We start from the raw sequence: 24,242 nt of genomic DNA, 5'->3' as shown, positions 1-24,242 counted from the left end.
AGAATCGACCCTATTGTTCACTTGCTTTGCTTGCATGGCGTGTCTGCCTATAATTAAGAGTACTTCGAGGGCCATGTGGCACAGACAATGGAAGATGGGATTTACTACAAGATTCCATGTGAGTCTGCAATGAGACATTAGTCATTTCTGTTGAGTCACTGAGGACCAAATTGGTACTTAAGTTTAAAGTTATTTATCTCACACAGTGCAAAACAGGGGCACTCCAACAGAACATAAACCTCCCTTCCCTCAGAGGGACAGACCTTTCTCTGGCCGTGGGCACTGTGCAGGGTGTGCTATACTAGGCACTATGAATGCTATCAGCTACCAGCCATTTATTCTGCTACCGGAATTCATTTTGACGTATTTTATTCCAGACTTAAGGGCACTCAGAGTTTGGAGCTGCTGTCACTGTGATTCCATGACTACCTAATGGTATGTTCATGGGTGTTAAGCCCAAAGATGGTGCTTTTAGAATGAAATATTGGCAGTGGCAGTTTATCAGGAAAGAGAGAGTGCGAACTGCCTCGTTCGGGGAAGCAGGAAGTATCTGCTGATATGAGGGTGTATGAAATCCTTCCCACTGCCAAGCCCTAATGGAAAGGAAGATCTTTTTGAAGGGAGAGAAATGCTGCCTTTGCTGCGTGGATCCCTTTGCCCAGGAAACTAGGTGCCTCTGTGGTGGAAGAACTCAAGGCGGGAAGACCAGTTGCTAGTCCAGCCTCAGTATAATTTTCAATACTTCTAAAATTTCACTCGTTTTACAGTTTTTCTTCCTTTTTTTTTTTTTTTTTTCAGCAGCAAGCTATAATATTCTGATTATTTGAAGCCACACAGAAGCCTTTATAGCTGTTATGAATGACTGCTCCTGCAAGTGCAACCACTTCAGGACTGTGCATCTTGAGCCTCTTCATGCATTGACCATCTTAGCTTGTAAATATATGTCATCAATCAATATTTTAAATGGCTTGGCCTTTAACCTTAACATCCGTTGCCAAAACAGTACTCTGAGCATCTGTGACTAGCAACTTTTTTCCCCCAGCTCTATGCTAACTGAGACCAGAAAAACAATAATAAAATGTGCCCAGAGAAGATGCCCGAGTGGAATTACCTAAATGGAGACGCTTCCTTTGCAGGGAGAGCGATAGGAGCTCTTGGGCACAGCTAGAGTTGAATGTATGCAGCCATGAAGCATCTTAGTTATGAGGAGGGAAAAAGGAGGAAGATTTAAGCTAACGATGGGTTCCTCTGACTGCAAAACAGTCTTTTGCTCACTGTCTTACCCAGTCCTAAGCACAAACCTGCTTTGAAGTCAGACACAAGGAATGAGAGCTTTTTAAATATTTCATTTTTTTCGGTGATTGGCTTTCATCCCTGACATATTTAAAATGTGCTTTAACTCGGAGAAAGACAAAACTGAAACTCTCCAGGAATCCAGGCGATCCCTAAACCCCAGAGCTCTGCACATTAATAATGTGGTTTCTTCAGGGGAAAAAAAAGGGGGGGGAGGGGGTGGGAAACCCAAACTCAAAAGCCAAAACCATGAACATTTTCATAATTTGACCTGGAATCAAGAGGACATCATATACTGTATTTACCCATGTATATCCTATATAGAGTGTTACAGATGGTTTCTCCAGAAATACTACCTCTGCTTATTTGAAAGAGCCTATGTGCAATGATTGCAGACTATAGGTGGCAGCAAGAATGTCCTTATGCTTTGATTCTGTAAGGATCAGCGCTCTAGCTTATGTGCCCTAAAAAATGACAGAGGAACAGTTTTGCCTATGGAATTGTACTATGCACGGTATGAAGCAACTTCTTTTTCACTGTAAAACAGTTGTTCAAATCTTGATTTATTTTCCCTGGCACTTTTTCATACTGTGCATGTGATGGGGTCTCATTGGTTGACCTGATGGAAGTATCAGGGATGATTTACTAGTTTTTTTACAACATCCTGGTGATGGATTGATATAATCAGCAAAGAAATCATATCAGAGAAAGCCAGTATTATTGATAGATAAAATCCTTAATTTCACAAGAGGTTCTCAGAAGTGACACAGAGAGGTTAGGGCTGGTCTGTTTATCTGTAAGTTAATAACTCTTTTCCTGTTTTATTGTTTTCACTTGAAATCTGAGGCTGTTTCTGAGGTTCTTAAGTGCAGACTGTTCCGAGGGAAATGTCACTGTCTTTCCTGTCCTGCCTGGAAGCGAGACGCCAAGCCATGCTTCAGCTACACTGGACTGCCAAGGGTGGAGAGCTGAGGCCACGCACTGCTCTCACAGATCTTAAAGAGTGCAGAGGACAAAGACAGAGGATGGAAATAATGCCCTCAAGTCCCTCCAGCTTTCTGCCACTTTTTGAGGAGCTAGGTATAAACCGTGAGTGCAGACTCCCAGGGGAACAATGTTAGAATGATGGGTTATTTCCCCTTCTACTCCGTTCTGTTAACAAGTCATATTCTGACATTTTAGCATAAATTGAACTAGAAAGGAGAATAGGACATGTCAACCAGGATGCATTTTTTACTTTTTAAGGTTTGGAGTGAGAAAAAAAAGCAGCAGATTCTTGCCTAAGTAATTTTTAGTAATTTATTACTTTGCTTTTACAAAGCAAAATATATTAATAAAGTGCATCAGCTCTTCCCTGAGTGCAGGGGAATTATCACCAGGCATTTTTGTTTTCTAATCCTCATTTACAATTGGATTTCTCTAAGCCTCAACAGAAACAAGCTAAGGTTTGTCTGGAAAGCTTGTACTCAGTTACTAAATCAATTTTAAACATATTTAGTAATACCAAGTCAAGCCTCTCCTCCACAGTGGAACTGAAAGAAGATAAAGTGCATCTTAAAACAAGATAGATTAATTTTGCTTTAAGTTAAATAGGAATAATTTTGGATTTTAATAGCACTGAACATTTTATAATATTGACCAAGTTTGAAAGTAAAGTCTTCAAAAATGGCATCCCTCCCTTTTTGTGTCTCATCTTGGCTCTGTTCTGCAATCTGAACACCTCCTCCTATGAGGAAAGGCTGAGAGAGTTCAGCCTGGAGAAGAGAAGGCTCCAGCAAGACCTTATTGCAGCCTTTGAGTACGTGAAGGGGGTTTATAAGAACGATGGGGTCAAACCTTTTATCAGGGCCTGTAGCGATAGGACAAGGGGTCATGGTTTTAAACTAAAAAAGGGCAGATTCAGACTAGATATAAGGAAGAAAATTTTTTACCATGAGGGTGGTGAAACCCTGGCACGGATTGCCCAGAGAGGTGGTAGATGCCCCAGCCCTGCAAACATTCGAGGTCAGGGGATGGGGCTCTGAGCAACCTGATTGAGTTGAAGAAGTCCCTGCTCACTGCGGGGGGCTGGACTAGATGGCCTTTAAGGGTCCCTTCCAACCCAAACTGTTCTATGATTCAGACTGTCCTCCACTCTCAGGCACAGCATGTGGTATACCAGACTCCACATTCCTGCCCTAAAATTAGGAACAGTCTATCCAAAACTGGGTTTACTATGCATTATTATTTAAAGAACTACAGAATGAAAAAGTGATTCGTATCTGTTACATCTTTTTTCTGGAGATTCTCTCCAGACCATACAAAGTGCTAGATATAACATGTTGCCATATATCCATCCCATTTCTAATATGTAACTGCCATTAAAAAATTAGTAAGGTATTAGGATAGGTCTGTAACATAACAGACAAGGACACAAGGAAATACGACAATGACAGCTTATAAATCAAGTGAATGGTGTAATCTGGATTTTTTTGCATGGTATTGGTTATCCCATCCCAAAATGGGTATTACAGAGTTAGAGGACTCTCAAAGGCAGCAACATGAATGGTTTTCCAAAGAAGGTTCCACCGAAGCAGACCAGCTTAGAGTCCATGTGCATATTCTTTTCATTGAACATCATCTGAAAGTGGCACATGCAAAATTAACCAAGGGAAGTATTATTTTTACAGAAGTGTGGACTTTGCAACTCACTGATACATGATGTTGCTCAAGCCAAAAATAAAATAAATATGAAAATTAGAAAAAGGGCTAAATAGTTACATGGACAGACAGAATCCAGAGTGAAAACACCTAAGTGAAAGGTTCCCCACTCTAATCTCTAGAATCAGTGAGGGGATATGGGTGCCTTCACAGCGTGAAGCAGATTGCAGTTAAACTGATGACCTTCCAGAGTTCCTCTTTCTCTCTGCTGGCTAAGCAAGAACCTGAGGTTGTTACACCCCTGATTCAGGATCCTCTACTGAGGTTCAAAAGTTGTGAATCTAGATCTCATTTTCAGCAGAAGGGAATGGAAGCATTTTTTCTCTTCCTATAAAACACATAGAACAGTCTAACATCCTTGAAAGGGGCCAGCTTTTGTTGAAACCACAAGAAAGAAAGAAAAGACAGACAAGAAGGAATGAAAGGAAGATGAAATACTAGCAAAGATAATTAAAACACTATGTTTGACATTTGAAATTCAAGCTTTTGCTCCATTCATACATCACCATATTATTTGTTATAATCACACAGTGCATGATAATACACGGCCTCATCAACTGCTTTGCAGCTCCCAAAGAGCTGGAAAACCTTACTGCTGCGTGCTTTTGTCTTTGCTAGAGAACTCATTTGGCTTTAGCAAAGCTCATGCACCTGCATTCTGCCGAAGCCAAGGCAAACTTTTAAAAAAGAGAACAAATGGATAAAGGCAGACTTTCAGCAAGGCTGCTACCTCCTTCATGTGACATTAATAGGAGCTCTTGGGCTGACTAACTCTGAAAAAAAAATATGTCAGGCCATAGCAAACAACTCACAAAATTACTTCATTTTATTGGTTTTGGTGGGTTTTTTTCATCTTCCATAGTAGCAAATCAGACCCATAACTTTTTCTGTTTTAAATCCTGTATTATATGACATATGACACCATACTTATTAGAAGTATTCTTACCTGTAATTAAATCATGGTGGCCTACAGATCTACCACATTTCCCATCCAAAATGTGTTGTGAAGATGTGTGGAGTTGTTGTATAGCTAAGCATTCACTTAGGACATCTTGTTCGATATCGGTACATGAATTTAGCTACAAGAAGAGGACAAAACAAACATGTTTATTTCAAAGCAAATCCAATAACTTCTAATTAAATTCATCTGTCTCTTTGCTTAGAGATTATGTATAGAAGGAAGGAATAAAATGTCATTCTTAGGAACTTGGTGTAATTAAGGATGTATCTATTATTTGGTATTTTTAATTAGAGATTTTTTTGGTTTTCTTAAGTGCACAAGTGTGCTAACCTTAAATCAACAATAATTTGCTTTAGAAAATAATGTACCCTGTGTTTCTTCAAACCTTCCTGAGTAATGTAACTGCATATTTTCAGGCTTTCTGTAGTTTCTTGCGTTCTGTGGCAAAAGGATTGCATCACCTTGTAACTGTGACACTTGGAAAGACATTCGATAGGGAAAAGCGTTTGTGCTTATCAGATTAGAACTGGTGGAATAATGCGCTGTCAGTAACGTGTAAGAGGTATCACTGATATGTCAGCTGTTCTCCATGTAAATTAAAGCTCTGGCAAAAGTGTCTGAAGCAAACTCTTGCAAACCACAATGTCGATCATATTAAAAACAGCAGGAGAGGAGAATTAAGAAAGAAAAGCATTTCTAATTCTCTTTCAAACATGCTGATGTTGCCAAGCTTTTGTCATAATATAGTGCTCACATTACACAAACAGCCATCATATTCTATAGCCATTAATAAATAGTTATTGTCTTTACGTTTACAGTTTTGCATACCAATCTCCCCTGGGTTTGGTTATGCTAAATAAAAGGTCCAGGCAAACCTATTTAGAATTCTGCTATACAGCCATTTGTTGGTTCAAGATAAACATCTAACATTTGGACCACAAAGTGCATCTGCAGCCAATTAAACTTAAACTACTACTAAATTAACAGCTAACTTTCTCCTATTTTGTTCTTGTAAAGCCTTTCAGAACAACCCAAATATTATCACCGCAGTCATCTTCTAAGCTACGAACTAAATATTCAAGATTCTTTTGATGTAAGCCTAAGTTCAGGCATTTTATTTTATATCAGAGGTGGCAGATTTTGGTAGCATCTCTCAACCAAGACATGTGGGCAGAGCAGCCTGTTAATTTTTCTTTCTTGGCTAAGTAATTTCCACTCAGAACTCCTGGGAAGCTGATACCAACAGACAAGTTGCGTCTTCTGAGTTAAACCAAAAACGACCAAGTGAGCATAAAGTCTTTTCCCTTTTTTCCTAAACCTGAAATCCAAAGCAGATTGTCACCATTTCAATAACACCAAGATTTATTTAGTTGTGAAAGGGGTTTTTTTCCCCCATAATACATTTAAGTGAAATAATCAGGGGGTGGTGGTGGTGGTGGGGTGTGTGTGTGTATTATTCTTTATGAGTCAGATTTGCTTTGGTCCCTTTTAAAAGAGCCTGATCTAAATGCACTTTAAATCTGCTGTTTTTTCAGATGCCTTTTAAGTTCAAGGAAAAAAGACACAGGATCAAGTATTCATAATGTTATCATGGATAAGTAAGACAGGAAATCTGAAGATGATTTCAAACCACTGGACGAGTGCAGATTTAGACTGGTCTACCAAATAAGGTGTGGGAGGCCAGGAACTAACATTATTTTAAGATAGACTTGATAAGTCTATGGGAGAGTGTATATATGCATGGAGGGAAATTCCTCAAGCCAGGAGATTAAGAGATATGAAACCCCAGCTATTTGATGTCTTGGTACATCCAAGCAGCTTAAGTTTGCAATTGCTGTGTACTGCATTTGTTCTATATTGATTCTGTGCTTAAGGCCTCCCGCTGCTTATGCAAAGGAAGAACTTTGTGCCCCTTAAGACAAAGTTTGGATTTAGGGTTTTTTTTCCCACCTTTCTTCATAGAACTGGAAATAGGCCTCAGCAGGTGACAGGGTGTAACAGTGGGGACTGTTCCTTTGTCCAGATGTAAAGGATGTTAACACGTTAATGCATTCAGCGCAGTACACAAGCTGAACAAATGATACCCATGTTCAGTATTAGGAAATAATTCCCTCCTTTCTTCCCCCAAGAAGTATGTCAGCAACCACAGGAAGGAAAGATGGGGAGCTTCTCTCCTTTGGCATAGGGAGCATGGCCACTTTCCACAATCAGCTGAGAAGTTCCCGTAACAAAATCTTCCTGTCACAAAGAACTTGCTATTGCAAAATAACTTGGTGCCACAGTCAATCTTTTTTCTGTGGCCAATTACTGCTATGGCTTTCTGACTCTTACTCTCATGAAGATCTAAAGGTTGCTCTAGGGAAGCGTTGGGAATTTTGTGACCTGTGCTGTGGGAGGTGTGTGCACAGCACACCCTGTGGAACGTTCTAAAATAGAGAGCTGCAGTGAAACCACATGGCCAGATAATACAAAATTGGGCTTGAAAACTAGGCAGTCCTTTCCAGCGCTACCAAGCTAAAGAGAAGTTCTGACTGGACCCAACATATGGAGAAGCAGCAGACTGGACGGGTGTGGGCATTGGATGGGTGCTAGGCATGAATATTACTCCACGGCACAAAGCTCAGCATGTAATGGGTGTTTCTTGACTGACTATTTGAAATAACGTGCACAATTCTGAACATTGATATTGTAGAAACTGTTACTCAGACTGCATGCACCTGACGCAGAGGAAGGTTACAGGAAGAAGTGGGGGACAGACAGCTGTCCTAGGAAAGTGGACTATAAGTTCAGACTGATGAATCTAGCCAAGTGAAAACTGTAGAAGAGGGGCAGCAGGAGGGAAGGAGTGTAAGACAGAGGGTATGGCTGGACAAATCAGTATGAACTTATCACAGTTGTATTCCAGCAGGATATTTAGGCCTTTTTGACATCCTTCTTACTCCTCCACGGCTCATGCCAAGTTCTGCAACTAAGATCACCTGTGTTCTCTTATTGTTTCTTCTCTCCACATGTTCCTCTCTTTGCTCTCTGGTACTTTGGTTCCAACCTTTGACATTTTTTCAGACTAGCTGCTCCCTAGCTCTATCTTGCCAGGCTGTCATTTCTGCTCTGCCCTCCATCCTTTAAACATGCTTTGCTGTCTCATCTGTGATGCTCTTGGTAGTGGCGAGGCAGCTGGGGGAAGACATCATTGCTGCTTATTGAACTAACTGTAAGTGTGCACTAAGGCTTGCATTCCTTTCCACTCCTGGGCTTGAAGTATGCTCATGGTCTGTTCTGTCACAGACCAGCTCTGTGGGGTCCCAATCATCTATTTACAAACTGTGTGTACAAATGTGTAATAAATAAGTGTCTGATCCTGGGCTGGTGTCCGTGAACATCCCCATTTAATAATAAGTTCAGGATTTTGCCCACAGACCCCAAAATACTTATTTGAATCTAATACTAGTGAAAACATAACTACCAGTCTGGGTTTGGAATGATTTATAAATGCATTTTAAATACAGATGTGGTGGGAAAAGTGTGTGTGGGGTTCATTCTCAACTATTACAAGTGCTCCTTTCCTGACATTTCCATAGTATCTTGGTTTAGTTCCATTTGTGTTTTAGATGATCTGCCAACATGTACTTACTAGCTGATTGCAGAGACTCAATGCATGGCCAGTTTATGTGAATGACAGCAGAATTTGGGCTTGCATATGAAAGATGAACAGGGAAGAAATGCTTGGAGAGAAAGCGGGGGGCAAACCAAAAACAGGGTGGTAGCCTTGAAAGTGTTAAGTGTTAAGATGGACTGGTTAACAATAGTGATTAAAAAACAACAGGAAAATTAGCTCAACTTGTTTTCTTCTAGTGATATTGCAGAATAACTCTGATTTGAAAATATATAAACTAAAGGTAAATTCAAAATAACTGTATCAAGGAGATCTGGAGATGACTAGTGGGTCTTACCTTCTTACGCACCTGTTGTTCTTTGGCTGAATGAGCTTTCACATGTTTGCGCAGAGAGCTGGGGTCAGTGTAGCGTTTGGAGCAGCCAGGAATCTGACAGGCATAGGGTTTCTGTAAATGTGAGGAAAGGGAAAAGATTTCATATTCCTCTGCATCCCTACGATCAGCACACAGAGTGCCGAAGGACGGCCGTTTCTGTGAAACGCAGTGTTAAGCCTGTGCTGTTTGCTCTGTTTGCTGCTTCCACATTTGCTCTGTCTCCTCTGTGTACGCAACCAAACCTGATGCAAACAGAAGAACCACATTGATAGCTCTGGTTTTGCGCTCCATGCAAGCACCGAGAGCACTTGACACATCTATACTCCAGCATGTTGGATATAGATTACTGGGCTGAGTTAAATGCTAGAGATGTAACTGGATGGGGTTTGAGAGCATTACTTTTTTTTCTAGATTTTACAGTAGACAAAATGATCACGAGATCACCCAGTATAGTTAAAAATATAGTAGCTCTGGTTTTGAGTTCTGATTTACAAAGTTTTTACAACAGCTCCATATGCAGCAGAGCAAAACTTGTGGCATAGCACACATTTGGTTTCCTTCATACCTCACTCCTCTTTTGAATAACAGCAGCAACGTCTTTCTTTTTATAACTCCTAACCAAACAACCTGCATCAAACATTAACATCTGAGCAAATCAATACAGAAAGAAAAATCCACTATTGTTGATTTTGTCGGGAAGACCTTTCCAGCTGATTCTGGCATGTGGCAGAGCTTGCCACTTTTATGTAGCACAGTTTGAGCACTATCTCCTGGGAAAACCATCTGATTCTAGGCAGGCAGTTCCAGTGCTCTCTTCTCATAGGAAAATAAAATTAAAAATAAAAAAAGGATGCTCCAGTTTAACCGCTGATTCTGGAGTCCCAATGACTGAAAGCCTCGTCGAGTTCTTCTCTTAGTTATGCCTAACTCCCAACAAATGAAACACTATCCCTGTGTTACAGTACAACCACCAAATGAATGTGCAATTACCAACTGGAGCGAAGGGGCTCTGGTGCTTGTTACTAAGTAGCCATCGACTTCAGTGATGGCAAAATAGCGCTGCCTGTCAAAGCTCACAACGTTTTAAAGTCAAGTGGAACATTATTTTTTTCTGTTTTCTTGCCTCATCTGTCAACATTACCTTAGCCTTCTCACTTGGACTAGCAAGTCCTTTTGGAGTCGTACCAAAGTAGAAAACTGGTTTGTTGTGACCTCAGTGCCACATTCTTTAATCCCCAACTTGGTTTCAGAAAGACTATGCACAAAAGGGAAAAAAAAACCCACCAGTTTTGGGGGAAGTGACTGAGAGGTCCTTTAAACAAGTTGCTGTGCTCCTGGAGGAGTGATGACATGCCCTTTTTACCACAGGGACAGACACGTTCCCTTTGTTCTGCGTCTACCCAGGAGAAGGATCTACTTCCAGATGATTTAGTAGAGATTCGATCAAACTAGCATACACTAGTAAGTCTCTGAAATGATTTGCAGATTCTCCTTTTGGAGAAGATAAATGATGGAGTGACCTACATTGAGAAGCTTTAAAACCAATTCCAAATGCACTCAATAAGGAATAAGCAGTCTATATAAACCCCTTTTCTTTGTAAGTACCTCCAGAGGATAAGTATTGCTGCTCTGTCCAGCCAGCAGGAAATTTCTGAAGGAATAATAGAATCATTCACCAATCCATGACCTTACAGGCTAACACCGCACCTACCCAGAAAGTTACAGGGCAGAGCAGATTTATTGAGAGTGTCTGGAACACAGAGAACTGACACCTGAGGAAAAAGTATGGAAAACTTTAACAAATCCCTTAGCAGAAAAACTAGCAGAGTATTTTTCACATCCTTGATGTCATTCAAATTAGTGATAGAATCATTCAACTTGGTGACAGGGAAACTAGATGAAAATCTGACTGCCCTTGAAAAGGTTTGTGGCTGTTTGCTTTGACATTCCAGGCAGTTACTCTGTCCACTGAGCTAACACAACGTGCAGTCTGCACAGTAGCACCATCCTGCAGCTCTGTTCCTTTTCACATTCACGTAAGCACACCATACAGTAAGCTAAACCATAGGACTTCAATTAAACCAGATAAGTGGAAGTTAGTTACTGTGTTGTAGGACTACAGAAACATTTTTAAAGAACCTGCAACAGAATAGCATGGAGGTTATTTTTAGACATTTAAGAAAGTTAGAAAATGAGTACTGTACCTTTTTCCTGATTTATGAGCATTTCAGACAATAAAGACAGAGATAAAGGGAAAGGAAAAGAAAATAGAAAGTTAAGGGATTTGTCTTCAATAATGCACAGATCAACACATATAAGAATTTCTACTTATTTGAGTAACCATTTGAATTCTCCTCCAAAACTAACAAACGGGATGCCATTTGTGCCTTTCGCTAATACAAAATATATATCTATTAGAGTCAAGCAGTTAAATTTCAAAACCGTGCACCCAGTTTAGTATATCCACTTTCAAAAGAGATGCATTTTTTAACTAATTACAAATTCAAATATCTCAGGTTGACTCTCAAATAAATAAAACATTGTTATTGTAAGTGTGCTTTGGTTTGGAAAATGTGACTGACTCGCTTCTCTTACTTGTTTGTTTTTGCAAGGCATAATGTACATTAGACATTCCTTAATGCTGCACTGTCTGAAATGTGTAACTGCTTAAAAAGTAAATATCAATTAAACTCAAAAGTTCTGCCCCATAAACACTTGGCCAAACGTTAAACCATACATTCACTTCTTTGAAAAAGACAAAGGAACAAGTCTGCCTGCTATTCTTTAGAAGCTTTATGCTGAGGACTTAACTGGTCTGCAAAGTTGTGCACTTACTTTCCTTCCCCATAATAGGGTGATTTAATTTTATTGGAGCCAAAGACACTAGACAGGCTCCCATCTTCTCTGCAAGGCAAGTGAGAAGACTTGTACAGTTAAGCCAGAATCTACCAACTGTACATAAGGAAAGAATTTGTTTCTTACAGTTAATTCTGATAGTGGGCACTTAACAAATTTCATATAGTTATGAAATAAAAGTATTTTACCTTTACAAAATTACACCCAAAACTGCGATGCATTTACCTTCCACTGAGACGTCTGAACTGCATTCAGAACAGACGCTATTGAAGCAACACAGGACAGGAAGCAGGACAATGACACACATTTAGTACAGCAGCAATGACTCAGCTTTCACTCACACTGTACCTTATTCTACTACTGCCTCCTTTTACTGGAAGAAGAACAATGGGAGAGTTTGCTGAGTAACTTACTCCTGAGCAACTTATTCCTCAGCATGAGTGAGACAGATGAATTGGCTTTTCTGTGATCAAGATTTTTTCATTTCTCAAAGCACATACAATTCAAAACAGAAGTACAGTTTCTTATAGCTTTTCCAAGGCTCTTTTTTATGAAAAGAAAAAGTCACCCTCCAGTTGCAGAACTGATTGTGTACAAGGACCATTGGAAAACTCAGTGCCACTCTCAGTATGAAATCATGCTTACGGTATCCAGGTGTGTTCGCTGATGCTTTGCCCGGTCACTGGAGTTGCTGAAAGCTTTCTGGCAGCCAGGATGCTGACACAGGTATGGCTTCTCCCCAGTATGACTCCGGAGGTGAATCTTAAGGTTCTCAAGCCTAGAAAATGCCTTGTTGCAACCTTCAAACTGAAAAAGTCATAAAAAATTGTTTTAAAGTACTATTAAATAAACCATGTACAGCCACAATGAGAACAGTGTAAGATCCAAGTTGGACATGCAATAAATCAACCAACATTCAAACATCTGTTGAAATTTATGGATGAAACACAACATTTTGTGCTGTTCATTTAATCTGTCACTGAAGACATGGTGTGTAGCTCAATAATAATACAAGGGTTATAAATATCTCACATGTTCTGTCTGAAGTACTAAATGCTTAAAAGACATGGTGTCAGAACAGAAAATCTAAAGAACAAGTGTTCTGATGAGTTCTCTTAAGATGTTAATTGGCACAGGAACCACTGTGGGCAATAACAATTAGCTACTACAGACGGAGAGCAAGAGAAGCTATTTGTGGCGGGTTAGAACCTGGTTTCAGATGTCTGAAATACTATACACCGCAGCAGATGAGCACAGACTATTACAAGAAGACCTGATCCATTTGAAGATCAATCCAAAGGAACTCTGCTGTTATTCTGCACCCTTTTCTTTACTAGCTGTATCATTCAGATCTGTTCTCAGCATTTATACAGCCAGTAACCTGAGCAATTCTGATTTGTTAAGCACCCGTTTCATTAGGGAACTCAGTAATAAAATGCTGCATAGCATTCATAACACAAGTCACTGTTTCAAGTTAAATTGGAATAAATAAATAAATAAATAAAATTTCCAGCTACTAGGCCAAGGGAAAGGTGTTTTGTATTGCTCACTGATAAGTTTCAGTGTTACAGACAACAGGTGACTGCAGTGGAGGTACTGTCTCTAGGACGGGCTTAGGGAACAAACTCAGGTGAGCACAAATACATGCCTGTGCAAATTCATGCACTAGCAAACCCCTAAAATGCACTCACTATACAAATACCTACATGCACACATACTCACGGTATGCATACGCTTTGCCCACTCTACATTGCAGCCTCATGGCACTGCAGGTCTTCTGGTGTCTCTATACAAATAAAAATCTGACTCCTCTATGATTCAAGATCTCAAAAATGTATTTGAGAAACACAACCCAATTCACCTTCATATCAACACTAACCACGACTCTGAAAGAAGGTAGTTGTATCTTCAAACCACTACTTCTGGAAGCCGGATTTTTTTGCACGATTCTTGTATGTAAGAAGTGAAATCCTGGCCCTCACAAAATTAGCGAATGCTCTGTCACCTCCTTCTGCTGAGTCAAGATTTTGTTCAGCAGCTTTCCATTCTCCAGCTGTGGTTTCTCAGATGGCATCACAGAAATTACCTCTTGCCAATCCCTGACACATTCTATTTGTTACACATATACCTCTTATATACATTGGTGTATGTGTAACAACCTTCTGACTCAGCTGTTGCATCCAGCGTTGCAGGCAGAGGGATGGGAAGGGAGAGCAGATGCAGATGGAGCCTAGAAAATGCTGTAAACCTGATCTGGTGCCTGACAAAGGCAATTAAAACTACTGATGGGAAAAGGTGCATCACATCCTGCTCAGACAAGTGTGTTTTAAGTACTTCAATGCAGTGAACAAAGTGATCTGGATTCTCCAGCTAGCACTTCATTCTGCAGGCTATGTTCCGTCTGCGGATGCAGATCAGCTCTGCGCACTACAAATTAAACACACCATCGCACTCCGACATACAGGCACTCACACAGGGGGTTTCCTGGCAGACTGCAAATTTCTGCCTTTCTCACTCACTCACACATGAAAAGATCACTATGGCTTTTACTGCCCTAAACATTTTACTGCCTGGGCAGATACTTGATCTGTCTGAATGGCATATTTGGGTCTATGTGTGCAGACAACTATCTGATATGTATATATTTCCCTCTTTCCCCATCACAACTATTGTGATAGATCCACAGAGTGACCTGGAGACATGCAGTCTATGTCTTCAGAAGTTTGTTTGGCCATGACTCCCCTCTGAGCGCTTGAGCTGGTGCAGGGAGGCAGGGAAGTTTTGGAAGTGACCAAGCCACCAAGGCTTAAAAATAAGCAAACTTTCTTCTTGATCATCACTAAAAATCTGGCAAGAATTCAGAACGAAGCAATCTAAAATGTGCAAATATGCTGAAGTCCATGAAAAATAAAGCAGTTTGGCAAATCCCTACTTCTCATAAGACATTCCATAAAGCCAGTCTCTGGCAAATGGAGTGAATGTTCTGAGCTCCTAAAGATCACTTGTTTCTTCTCTGTTCCCCTGCTTGCTCTCCTCTCTTCTCCTCTCCCTACCTTTCTTTGGTCTCCTTTGATTAATGTTGTGTCCAAAATGTCACATCATCCCCTTCAAACTATTATCCTTCTCATTTTCAGTTCAACAGACCATCTCTCCTCAGTTTTAATTACCAATATATAACCACAAGGTAGGGTGAGAATCAGACCCAGAGTCTACAAAATTGTTTTGCAGTTCAGCTCTGCAACTTCATTCACCTAAATCCCACATTAGCAGGAATACCAAGCTTTTCCCTTCAGTTGTTCATGCTATCCCCTTCATGGCTCCCATTCCTTCCCGCCTGCCTGAGCAGACTCTCTCCTGACTCTGTCATGAGCCCTTTTTACATGCTCCACTCCCCTCTGTAAAGGAGTTTCTGGTTCTCACATACAGGCATCAAAAAACCCAGCCCAGAAGGACATGATAAATATTCCTTGTTATTGGGTCTTCAGGACACTTTGTACCCTGCTGGCACCAGAATCACTACAGTGACACTCCACAAGATCCTTCTTGTCTCCATGTTGTCTCAGGTCTGAAGATCTGCTAGGTCACAGAAGTAATTTCTCAGCCATTCAGGCACGAATGGAGGATCACAGAGTTATAGAATCATAGAACAGTTTGGGTTGGAAGGGACCCTTAAAGGCCATCTAATCCAACCCCCCGCAGTAAGCGGGGACATCTTCAACTCAATCAGGTTGCTCAGAGCCCCATCCCCTGACCTTGAATGTTTCCAAGGTTGGAACATCTACCACCTCTCTGGGCAACCTGTGCCAGTGTTTCACCACCCTCACAGTAAAAAATTTTCTCCTTATATCTAGTCTGAATCTGCCCTTTTTTAGTTTAAAACCATGACCCCTTGTCCTATCATTATAGACCCTGATAAAAGGTTTGACCCCATCGTTCTTATAAGCCCCCTTCATGTACTCAAAGGCTGCAATAAGGTCTCGCCAGAGTCTTCTTTTCTCCAGGCTGAACTCTCCCAGCCTTTCCTCACAGGAGAAGTACTGTGGCCCCCTGATCATTTTTGTGGCCTCCTCTGGGCCCGCTCCAACAGGTCAGTGTCTTTCCTGTGCTGAGTGCTCCAGACTGGATGCAGCACTCCAGGTGGAGTCTGGCCAGAGTGGAGCAGAGGGGCAGAATCATCTCCCTCGCCCTGCTGGCCACGCTGCTTTTGATGCAGCCCAGGGTACAATTGGCCTTCTGGACTGCGAGCACACATTGCTCATCCAGCTTTTCATCCACCAGTACCCCAAGCCCTTCTCGGCAGGGCTGCTCTCAATCCCTTCATCTCCCAGCCTGTACTGATATTAGGGGTTGACTCTAACCAGGTGCAGGACCCTGGACTTGGCCTTGTTGATCATTATGAGGTTCACACGGGCCCACTTCTGGAGCTTGTCTAGGTCCCTGAGGCGTGTGTCAGCTGCACCACTCAGCCTGGTGTCGTCTATGAACTTGCTGAGGGTGCACTCGATCCCACTGTCTATGCCACTGATGAAGATACTAAACAGTACTGGTCCCAGTACAGACCCCTGAGGGACACCAGTTGTCACCAGCCTCCAGCTGGACATTAAGCTATTGACCACTACCCTCTGGATACGAGCATCCAACCAATTCCTCATCCACTGAATAGTCCACCCACCAAATCCGTATCTCTCCAGTTTAGGGAGAAGGATCTTGACCATCAGAATGTTCTTTCTAATGGATTACCAGTCTTCAGCTTCATATCTACAGCCTAATGCAAAGTAGGAAAGTATGCAGAATAATCCAAACTAATTAAAGGTCCAGCTCCATTCTCATTGATGTCAGTAGCAAAAATTCCAATGGCAAATGTCCTAAAACATCTAAACATAAGCTTAATTTAAAACACATGAAAGCACATATGTTTAAGAGTTGCTGGATCGAGACTTTAGGAAGAGAAGGAACAGGCCCTACCATAAATGCTCAGAGCTACAATGCAAGCACCAAGACTCAAACAAATACGGACTTATTATCTTTTTACTGTGGTCAACAGCCTTTTTTTGGTACTAACATATAATCCAAAGGTCTAATGCTTTCAGCAGTAAAGTTCCTCCAATACCACTGATGCCTGGACTTTAAAGGCTCTTCTTATTTATACTATTCCCTAATTTATATTATTTATATTATCGAGCTCTATTAAGTTAGATAACAGATAGTGGGACAGTTACAATGCTGTGATTAATTCAGTCTAAACATGTAAGGTGATAGAATGCAGTGGCAAAGAGAATGATACGGTGCCAAGGCTCCTATCTTCAAGGAGGCAGGGTTGGCTAAACAGGAAAAAAACCAATGGAAAAGTTAAGAACTTTGCTGGGAAGTGATGAGAAGAGGGGAAGGTGAGATATAAAGGTGAAGGTGAAAGGCCTGAGAGGGAAGGAGGAAAGGAGATGGTACAAAGCGCCGAGAAGCATGGGGTTGGGAGAATCCACCCAGAGCAGCAGAAAGGTCTTTACTTTGAATGACTCCAGGAAAACCTATTCCAACTCTGTTATTACTTGCTGGATCTGCTGCCTGTGTCCCTTGCAGTTTTTCCCTACAAGTCCACATGAGGAAACAGCATTGCCTCCCTAAAGTGGAATTGTCTCCCCTGTACAGATTGTACAAGGACAAGATAACTTAAACTGGATTGCTGAGAAACTGTGTTAGGATGACTTTGCAAGGTAATGCTTGGGCTTCATGGCTACTCACCAACACTTTTAACCCTTCCACCTACACTTGCTACTTGGAGTGCATTTCTATTTATATATACACTAAATAAAAGTACTTGTGGAGAAACGGGGTGCTTATTCTCCTTTTCAAATAACCTCCAGAAAGACCCATCAATCCCACAAGTCTCTCAGCTTCAACTACAAAGAACAAATGTTCAATTTCAAAAGGGCTATAGGATGGTAAGAGCTATTTGATCAATTGAGAAGGCTACTTATAGTATCTCCCAGACATCTGGTCCCAATCTGTCACTGCTTAATCCTACAATCTTAAACATTTTGTTGACGTTTGATGCCTGGGATAACTCTAACAAACGCTGCATGATCCTCAAAGTCTGTAAATGTCAACAGAGCTCTTAAACAAGTTCATCATAAAAATAATAATTATATTACAATTATTTATTGTGAGATTGTTAATGTGTGCTTCAGACACTGCTATGCTACACAGATCTGAGCGCAGACACAAAACAATGCCACATGATTACAGTAAATAGCATGATGCAATTATTGGATTTTATAACTACTGCTGCTTTTAGAATAGGGCTTCTACCAGGAAAAACTATGTTGTGGAAATTTATGGGACTAAATTAGTTGACTGCCATATGGAAATACACGTGTTATCTTTATTTTACACTAAAATCTCACCGGAGTGTAACTGCAGCAATACCATGCATTTGAAAGGCACATTTATGAAAACACTACATTATCTCACAGTGATCTGAATACATCACAACTTTCCTAACAAAACACTTCAACAACTGTAATTGCTTAAAATGCTTTTTCTTTGCTTCCACATTATACTCTGAATGCACCTGAGAATGTTGCCGTGCAGAAATAACAGCATATTCTCATGAGAGTTTATATTATCAAATGTTTGCCATTTTCATAAGCATATTTAATCACAGTCATGTCTAGAATATCTGTCAGTGGTACAGATCAGAAGAAATAAACTATAAACTAAACAGCTCAGACCATAAGGTGAAGCAATAACTGACATTTTCTAAGGAAATGAGTTATGACTGAAAAAGAGAAGCCTTCACAGTTGTAGTGCTAAATAGGTCCAGTGTGCCATTAGAGAAAGCTCATTAATATACACCTCTGCTCTCTGCTGCAAGATCAGTTAAACAAGCTGCCTTTTATTTATAGGCCTAAAAGGGAAAGAGCAGGTCATATTGGCTGCTGACATCTCAGACAGCCTACAGATGGAAAACCCAAAACATTTCATTCCAAAGCATTTAATACTATCAATAGGAAATCTTATGTCTGGTCAAAACATCTACAAGCCTTATGAACATTGTGAAATGTTCTTTCTTCCCAACTGATTACAAAATCGCTAACATTTTATTGAAAAACATGTTAGGAGAAAAAGGATCCTGTACGGATATGTATCCTTTCTGGAGGGGAGGAAATAATCACACTGCTCTTAAATAGCATCTGTGTTTTATAGCACACTGAGTCTAATGTTGGGGACATGGCAGGAAGCATACGAGGCTCCAAACTGTTATGAATGTCAGTAGCTTAAGCACATGAGTTGTCCTACCCAACTCAAGAACCAAAATGTCTGATTTGGTGCTTTGTTTTTCCTAGCTAACTCCTGATCGGATTAGTTTTTAATTCTCTATTGTAGCTACAATGTAAAGCCCTGATCCTGCAAATACTTGCGCATGACTAACAGGACTCATGCAAGGCGTTTTATTAAACTCAACAGAACTATTTGTGGACACAAAAAGCAACCCATAGGACTGAGCGCTCAACTTCCTAAAGAATCCCCGTTCATATAGCCAGACTTAAATTTACAGATTTAAATTGTTAGATGCTGCTTTTTTTCTGTTGTGGTAACAAAAGAATGAAAGGTACCTGTAACAGAAAAAGGACCTGCCCATTTCTATGGGTTTGGGGTTTTTTAAAAGTCTGAATAATTTGTTTGCAAAGTGACACTTCTACATGATATTAATTATGAGTCCTGGGAAAAATTGCTTGTACTTGTTTTATTTGTATTATAAAAAAGCATTTAAGGCTTTAGCCAGACTATTGTACAGTTGCTGGTGAGTACAAGAGGAAAAGGTAAAAAGGTTCAGAACAGGAAAAAGAAAAAAATCTAGAAAAGTAAGCCACAGTACAAATGCAGCTACCATTTGTTAGCAACACGCTGTACACCAGCAGTCCATTTTTCTTTATGCTGTTAGACAGTTTGCATGTTTCCTAATTAACATGAAACTGGGAAATGCTAATACACTGAAAATCCTGGAGGAGGTGTTTGATCTGCGTATGTCACTGAATTAAACAAGACTTTGGGTTGTCTCTTTTATTTCAATTTTATGAATTTTATAAGCCCCTAAGTCTGCATTCCTGAACCCCCCCTCTGGCAGTACCAGGAGTTATGGGTGTGCGAGGAATGCAGACCTGGCCCACTCAAGGTGTAACAACAGACTCATTTAAGTCATGAGGCTTTCAAGAGCAACCAGGTCTGATTCTGCATACGAGGTAATTTCCACACACAAACAGACTACTCTGACTGCAAAATCCAACCACCTGCCTGCCAACATCCCCTGAGATGGGATTCCTCCACTCTCACTGCACCGTCTAAAAAATGAACGTCCTCCTTGTTTGAGCTCCCCGAGTCCTAGTGGATGGCAGGTCAGCCCAGCATGAGGTCGGCAGCTAGGAGAGCTCAGCGGGATGCATCCTGCTCGGCAGGTGCCTGGCCCTCCTCCCCGGCTACAGAGGCAGCCTAGACTTGACTTCAGGGCTTTGTCTTTTTCAAGATAGTTGTTCCTGAGTATAGCAGGCATTACACGTGAGCTCTGCCCATCATCACTCAAGGTCTGCTGTCATACCGAGTGCAGAGGACCAGCTCGGCAGGACAGGCCTTGAGCCTTAGCCTGGCTCTAAGTGGCACTGGCATGTTTTCACTCCCAAAAGTCTTGCTCACGTAATTGTAAATTATCATCTGTCCAACAAAGGGCTAAATGTTGTTCAAAGCACTGAAATATTCATACATTTATTTCTTCTAATACCAGTAGGTCAGGCACTTCAGTTACCACTTCAGTGAGCAAACAGAGCTTTCCATACATTTTCCAGCAACCCCCAAAATATCTGGGAAACTATCAGAGCATCCTATCATTTTCACAAGTCCTCACTGTTAGTCTTAAAATTCTTTTTAGCAATCCTTGTTTAATCAAGTAGAAGCATCAACATTTGTCAGAACAGGGGTACTTGCATCTATTTGCTGCAAAATACAACAATGAAGCAGGAAAGTTTGGGATATCTTACTATCGGCAGCATGACAGCCACAAATTTTGCCATAAGGTTTTACTAAATATGTCATTTGGAAACCAAACAATTTTCTGAAACCTCATTACAGCTGGACTGAATGCAGTATTATGGCTTGCAGGCAAAAATAACATTGCATGGAGCAACATTGTAAAAAACAAAATGTAAAATTCATATGGTCATGTAGTAAGCAAAGACGACACCCCTCCTGCAATCTACATGTCAGTCCCTTTATTTCCTCACATGTAATTGGGAAATTATTATTTATTTGGGATTTTCTGAATAGCTTGCAAGCTATTTGAAATTAAAGGACAACACACAATCCAAGATTTGCTGCTCCAGTATCTAAAGCCAGATCTGCTTGTTTTGGGGACAAAATGAAGATTGAACAAAATCAATTAAAAACCCTCTCCAGCTGTGCCAGCAAAAAAAAACACAAATAAAATTAAAATGCTTCCCTCCAGTTCTTTTTAATTTTTTTAACAAAAAGTATAGGTTACTACACATACTTCAAAAACTTGTTCCTCTGGACCAGTAAGTCATTGTCTTACCTCACTCTCCCAGGAAACATTTCAGTTCCAGTTTGCGTATTTACACCTATCTCAGCTGAAACATCACTGTAATTCTGTCCTACGCTCTTGCCTACGTCTTTGCATTCTGGTCCACATTTCAGTCACATTTTTAATTAACAGTCTGTGCTTTTGGTCTGGGAGGCCAGTTACACTGAAAACAGTTCTATACAGACTGCACCTCACTGACATGCAAGATGGAATAGGTGCTTATAATTTACTTAGAGGTATAAGAGTTTGCAATTTAGGAGTGAAGAATTAATTTGCTTAAGATAATGAATGCAGCCCCAGGACACAGGGAGAATCCATTATAGTTTATGTAGACTAACCAGTTGGGGGGGGGGGGGGGGGGAGAAGAATTAAGGAGAGGACAACAGCAAGAAGAAAAAAAAGTCACTACAAAAAGAAAAAAAAAACCACCCCGAAACTTATGGCTGATTAGCATAGTGTAGCATCTTAAAAGGCCAAAATACCACATGTGTGGCATGTTACAAAAGAAGATTAAAATAAAGGAAAAAATATCCAGAGAACCATGAAGTCTCAAAACATCTGGAGTTTTATAGTAACAAGGAGGAAAAAATCAAAAACGTAATTGAAAAAAGTCCACTGTGATACATTATTGTACAATGAAGCTTAATGGAACTGAAAGGAGAAGAGATGAAAAGGCAAAATAAGCGAAGGGGGGAGAAATAAAAGAAACAAGAAAAAGCATTTATATTTTAAAGATGTCACTGAGGGGTTTTATCCCAGTTATTAAAAATTACACACCCTGCTTCTGTAAGCTGTTCTGTTATGTGTTGAGCACTCTCTATCAGCGTACGACATTCATGCATGCTGGGGAATTCATCAACCCTTTTGTACCCATTGTAGGGGCACTTTATGCTCCTGATCTTTGAGAGACATCTGCAAAGAGAATGGCAGAGAAACTGCCTGTCCTGGCTTATATTCTGAATCCAATGGGAGATCTGAAGAGAGGCAGGACAAACATGTAAATGAAAAATGTTTGCTACAAACAATGCACACATTCAGGAATTAAGCAAACAATCTTAAGCTGTTATATTGGCACCAGGCACTAGAATCAACTGTAACTGAAACACTCGGAATGTATTCACTAACAAACATTATATGGAAAAGCAAAATGAAAAACTTCCCTCTTTTTTCATATTTTTCTGGTTTTTTTAATGAACCAGTAAAAGAAGAGAAAGATCCACACATAGTCCAGTCTGCCTTTATAACATGCCAACAGTGTGTCCATGAACAGGAAGGGTTTCCAATGCGCCACAGGCACGAACATCCTGGATTAGGTCTGTGCTGTGTCTGTCCTCAGTCAGAAAGATTTGAGACAAGCATGTGCCAAACCCTGTCTGTTAAAAAGTACAGTGTAATCTGGCAACAGTGAGTGTCCATCCTAATTTCCCACTTGTCCCCAGACTACTATTTTTTTTTTAATCCTGGGAAACCCAGCTTATATCTTTGTCAAGACCAATAAATAAATATGTTTTAGAGTCATAGCTTGTCACATCATCACAGCTAACAAAGCGGCTCCTGTCCTTGGCAGATCAAACACAGGAGGATCCTGTGGGTGAAAACTGATCTACGGCTGGAAATTGCTCGCTACAGCTCACTAAACCAGTCAACCACAACCAAATTCTCTGTTAGAAAAGATGAAAATTAGCAGCAAGGTAACTCTCCACCTACCTATGTGGTTTATTGTTGCAAATAAGTTTTTGTGTGTGGTTCAACATAGATCATTATTTTTCCTCACAAAATCTGTTTCACAACGTGAATAGCTTTATTGCTGGGTTTTTCTTGTTTCAGATAGGGTGGGGTTTTTATCTTAAAAGGTATTGTCTTCATACTCTACCTGTATTCATTTCCACATGCACATACTGCACATACTGGAGCTTTTATCTGAAATTGTTGTTTCTAAAGATCAGCTAAGAAGAACAAAGCTTCCCTGCAAAAAGGTGCATGAAATGTTCAACACTGGAATCTTTAAACAAAGTGGTAAGAAGGACATACAAATTTCTCCAGGGCTCTTCTTCGCAAGGGAGTAGACAACTCAGTGGGATTTTCTGCGCTCAGACAGGCTCCTGATCTTTTATGTGCCATGCTGGGCCAATTTGATTATCCATAAATGAAGACTGAGGTTCAGCCTGCAATCCAAGGAAGGCAAGGGATCTGCTAAGACGTACGTGATTATGCCCAATGCTTTCTCACGTGTAGAACTGAGCTCTGGCAAAAAGCCCTACAAGAGCTACTGGTGAACCACCAGGAAAGAGAGATTGCACAATGTGGTGGGAGCTTGTTACCATCTCAGGGCTGTTACTTTATTCTGCTTTTTCTCATCCCCTGGTTGTGGAGCAGCACCTCAAGAGACATGGCTCCTCCTTCACCCACTGGCCCACTGCAGTCACACTACAACAGAACCCCCCAAGGTGACTTTACACTGGGAGAGCTGGAGGGTAACAACGTAGAGAAGAATCATCTTCTCTTCCTGAGAGAACAGGCTCTCTTCCCTACAAATGAGAAACTTCTCCTCATTTCACCCGAAGTCATTAATTTCAGTCTTGCAGTGTTTTCATTTCATCTTGTGTAGCCATGCTCATTACATGAAAGAAAACTGGTGAGATGTATTCTCAGGAAAATGGCTCCGAGACCTCACCTCTTTAAAAGGAAGTCAGCTTTCCGGCTTTGCCAAAATCAAATCAGTGTCTAGGCTTGGTTGGGCACTGCATTGTTGGAAGAGCCACGGTTTAGAGTGCGGTAACACAGTTCTGGTTTTGTACTTTGTAAATGACTACCATGCTTCAGCTCAGCCGCAGCTATGGTCCATACCTAATCT

At 40.7% G+C, this 24,242-nt stretch overlaps 1 protein-coding gene across 10 annotated transcripts in view; it reads right to left on the bottom strand.

Moving 5' to 3' along the window:
• The window catches only part of GLIS1 (GLIS family zinc finger 1), a 214,094-nt gene that overhangs the window by 30,487 nt on the left and 159,365 nt on the right, over positions 1-24,242 (bottom strand). For all 10 annotated transcript variants that reach the window (XM_080406199.1, XM_080406201.1, XM_080406202.1 and 7 more), the window contains 3 exons: positions 12,445-12,606; positions 8,905-9,015; positions 4,940-5,072 (listed from right to left, as the gene is read on the bottom strand). In XM_080406199.1, the coding sequence (XP_080262325.1) occupies positions 4,940-5,072; positions 8,905-9,015; positions 12,445-12,606 (406 nt within the window). The remainder of the gene's footprint in view (positions 1-4,939; positions 5,073-8,904; positions 9,016-12,444; positions 12,607-24,242) is intronic.

This window comes from Falco punctatus (assembly GCF_963210335.1).
Source record: "Falco punctatus genome assembly, chromosome: 11".
In the NCBI taxonomy this organism is placed as follows: Eukaryota; Metazoa; Chordata; class Aves; order Falconiformes; family Falconidae; genus Falco; species Falco punctatus.
This window is presented reverse-complemented; position numbering and strand designations above follow the sequence as displayed.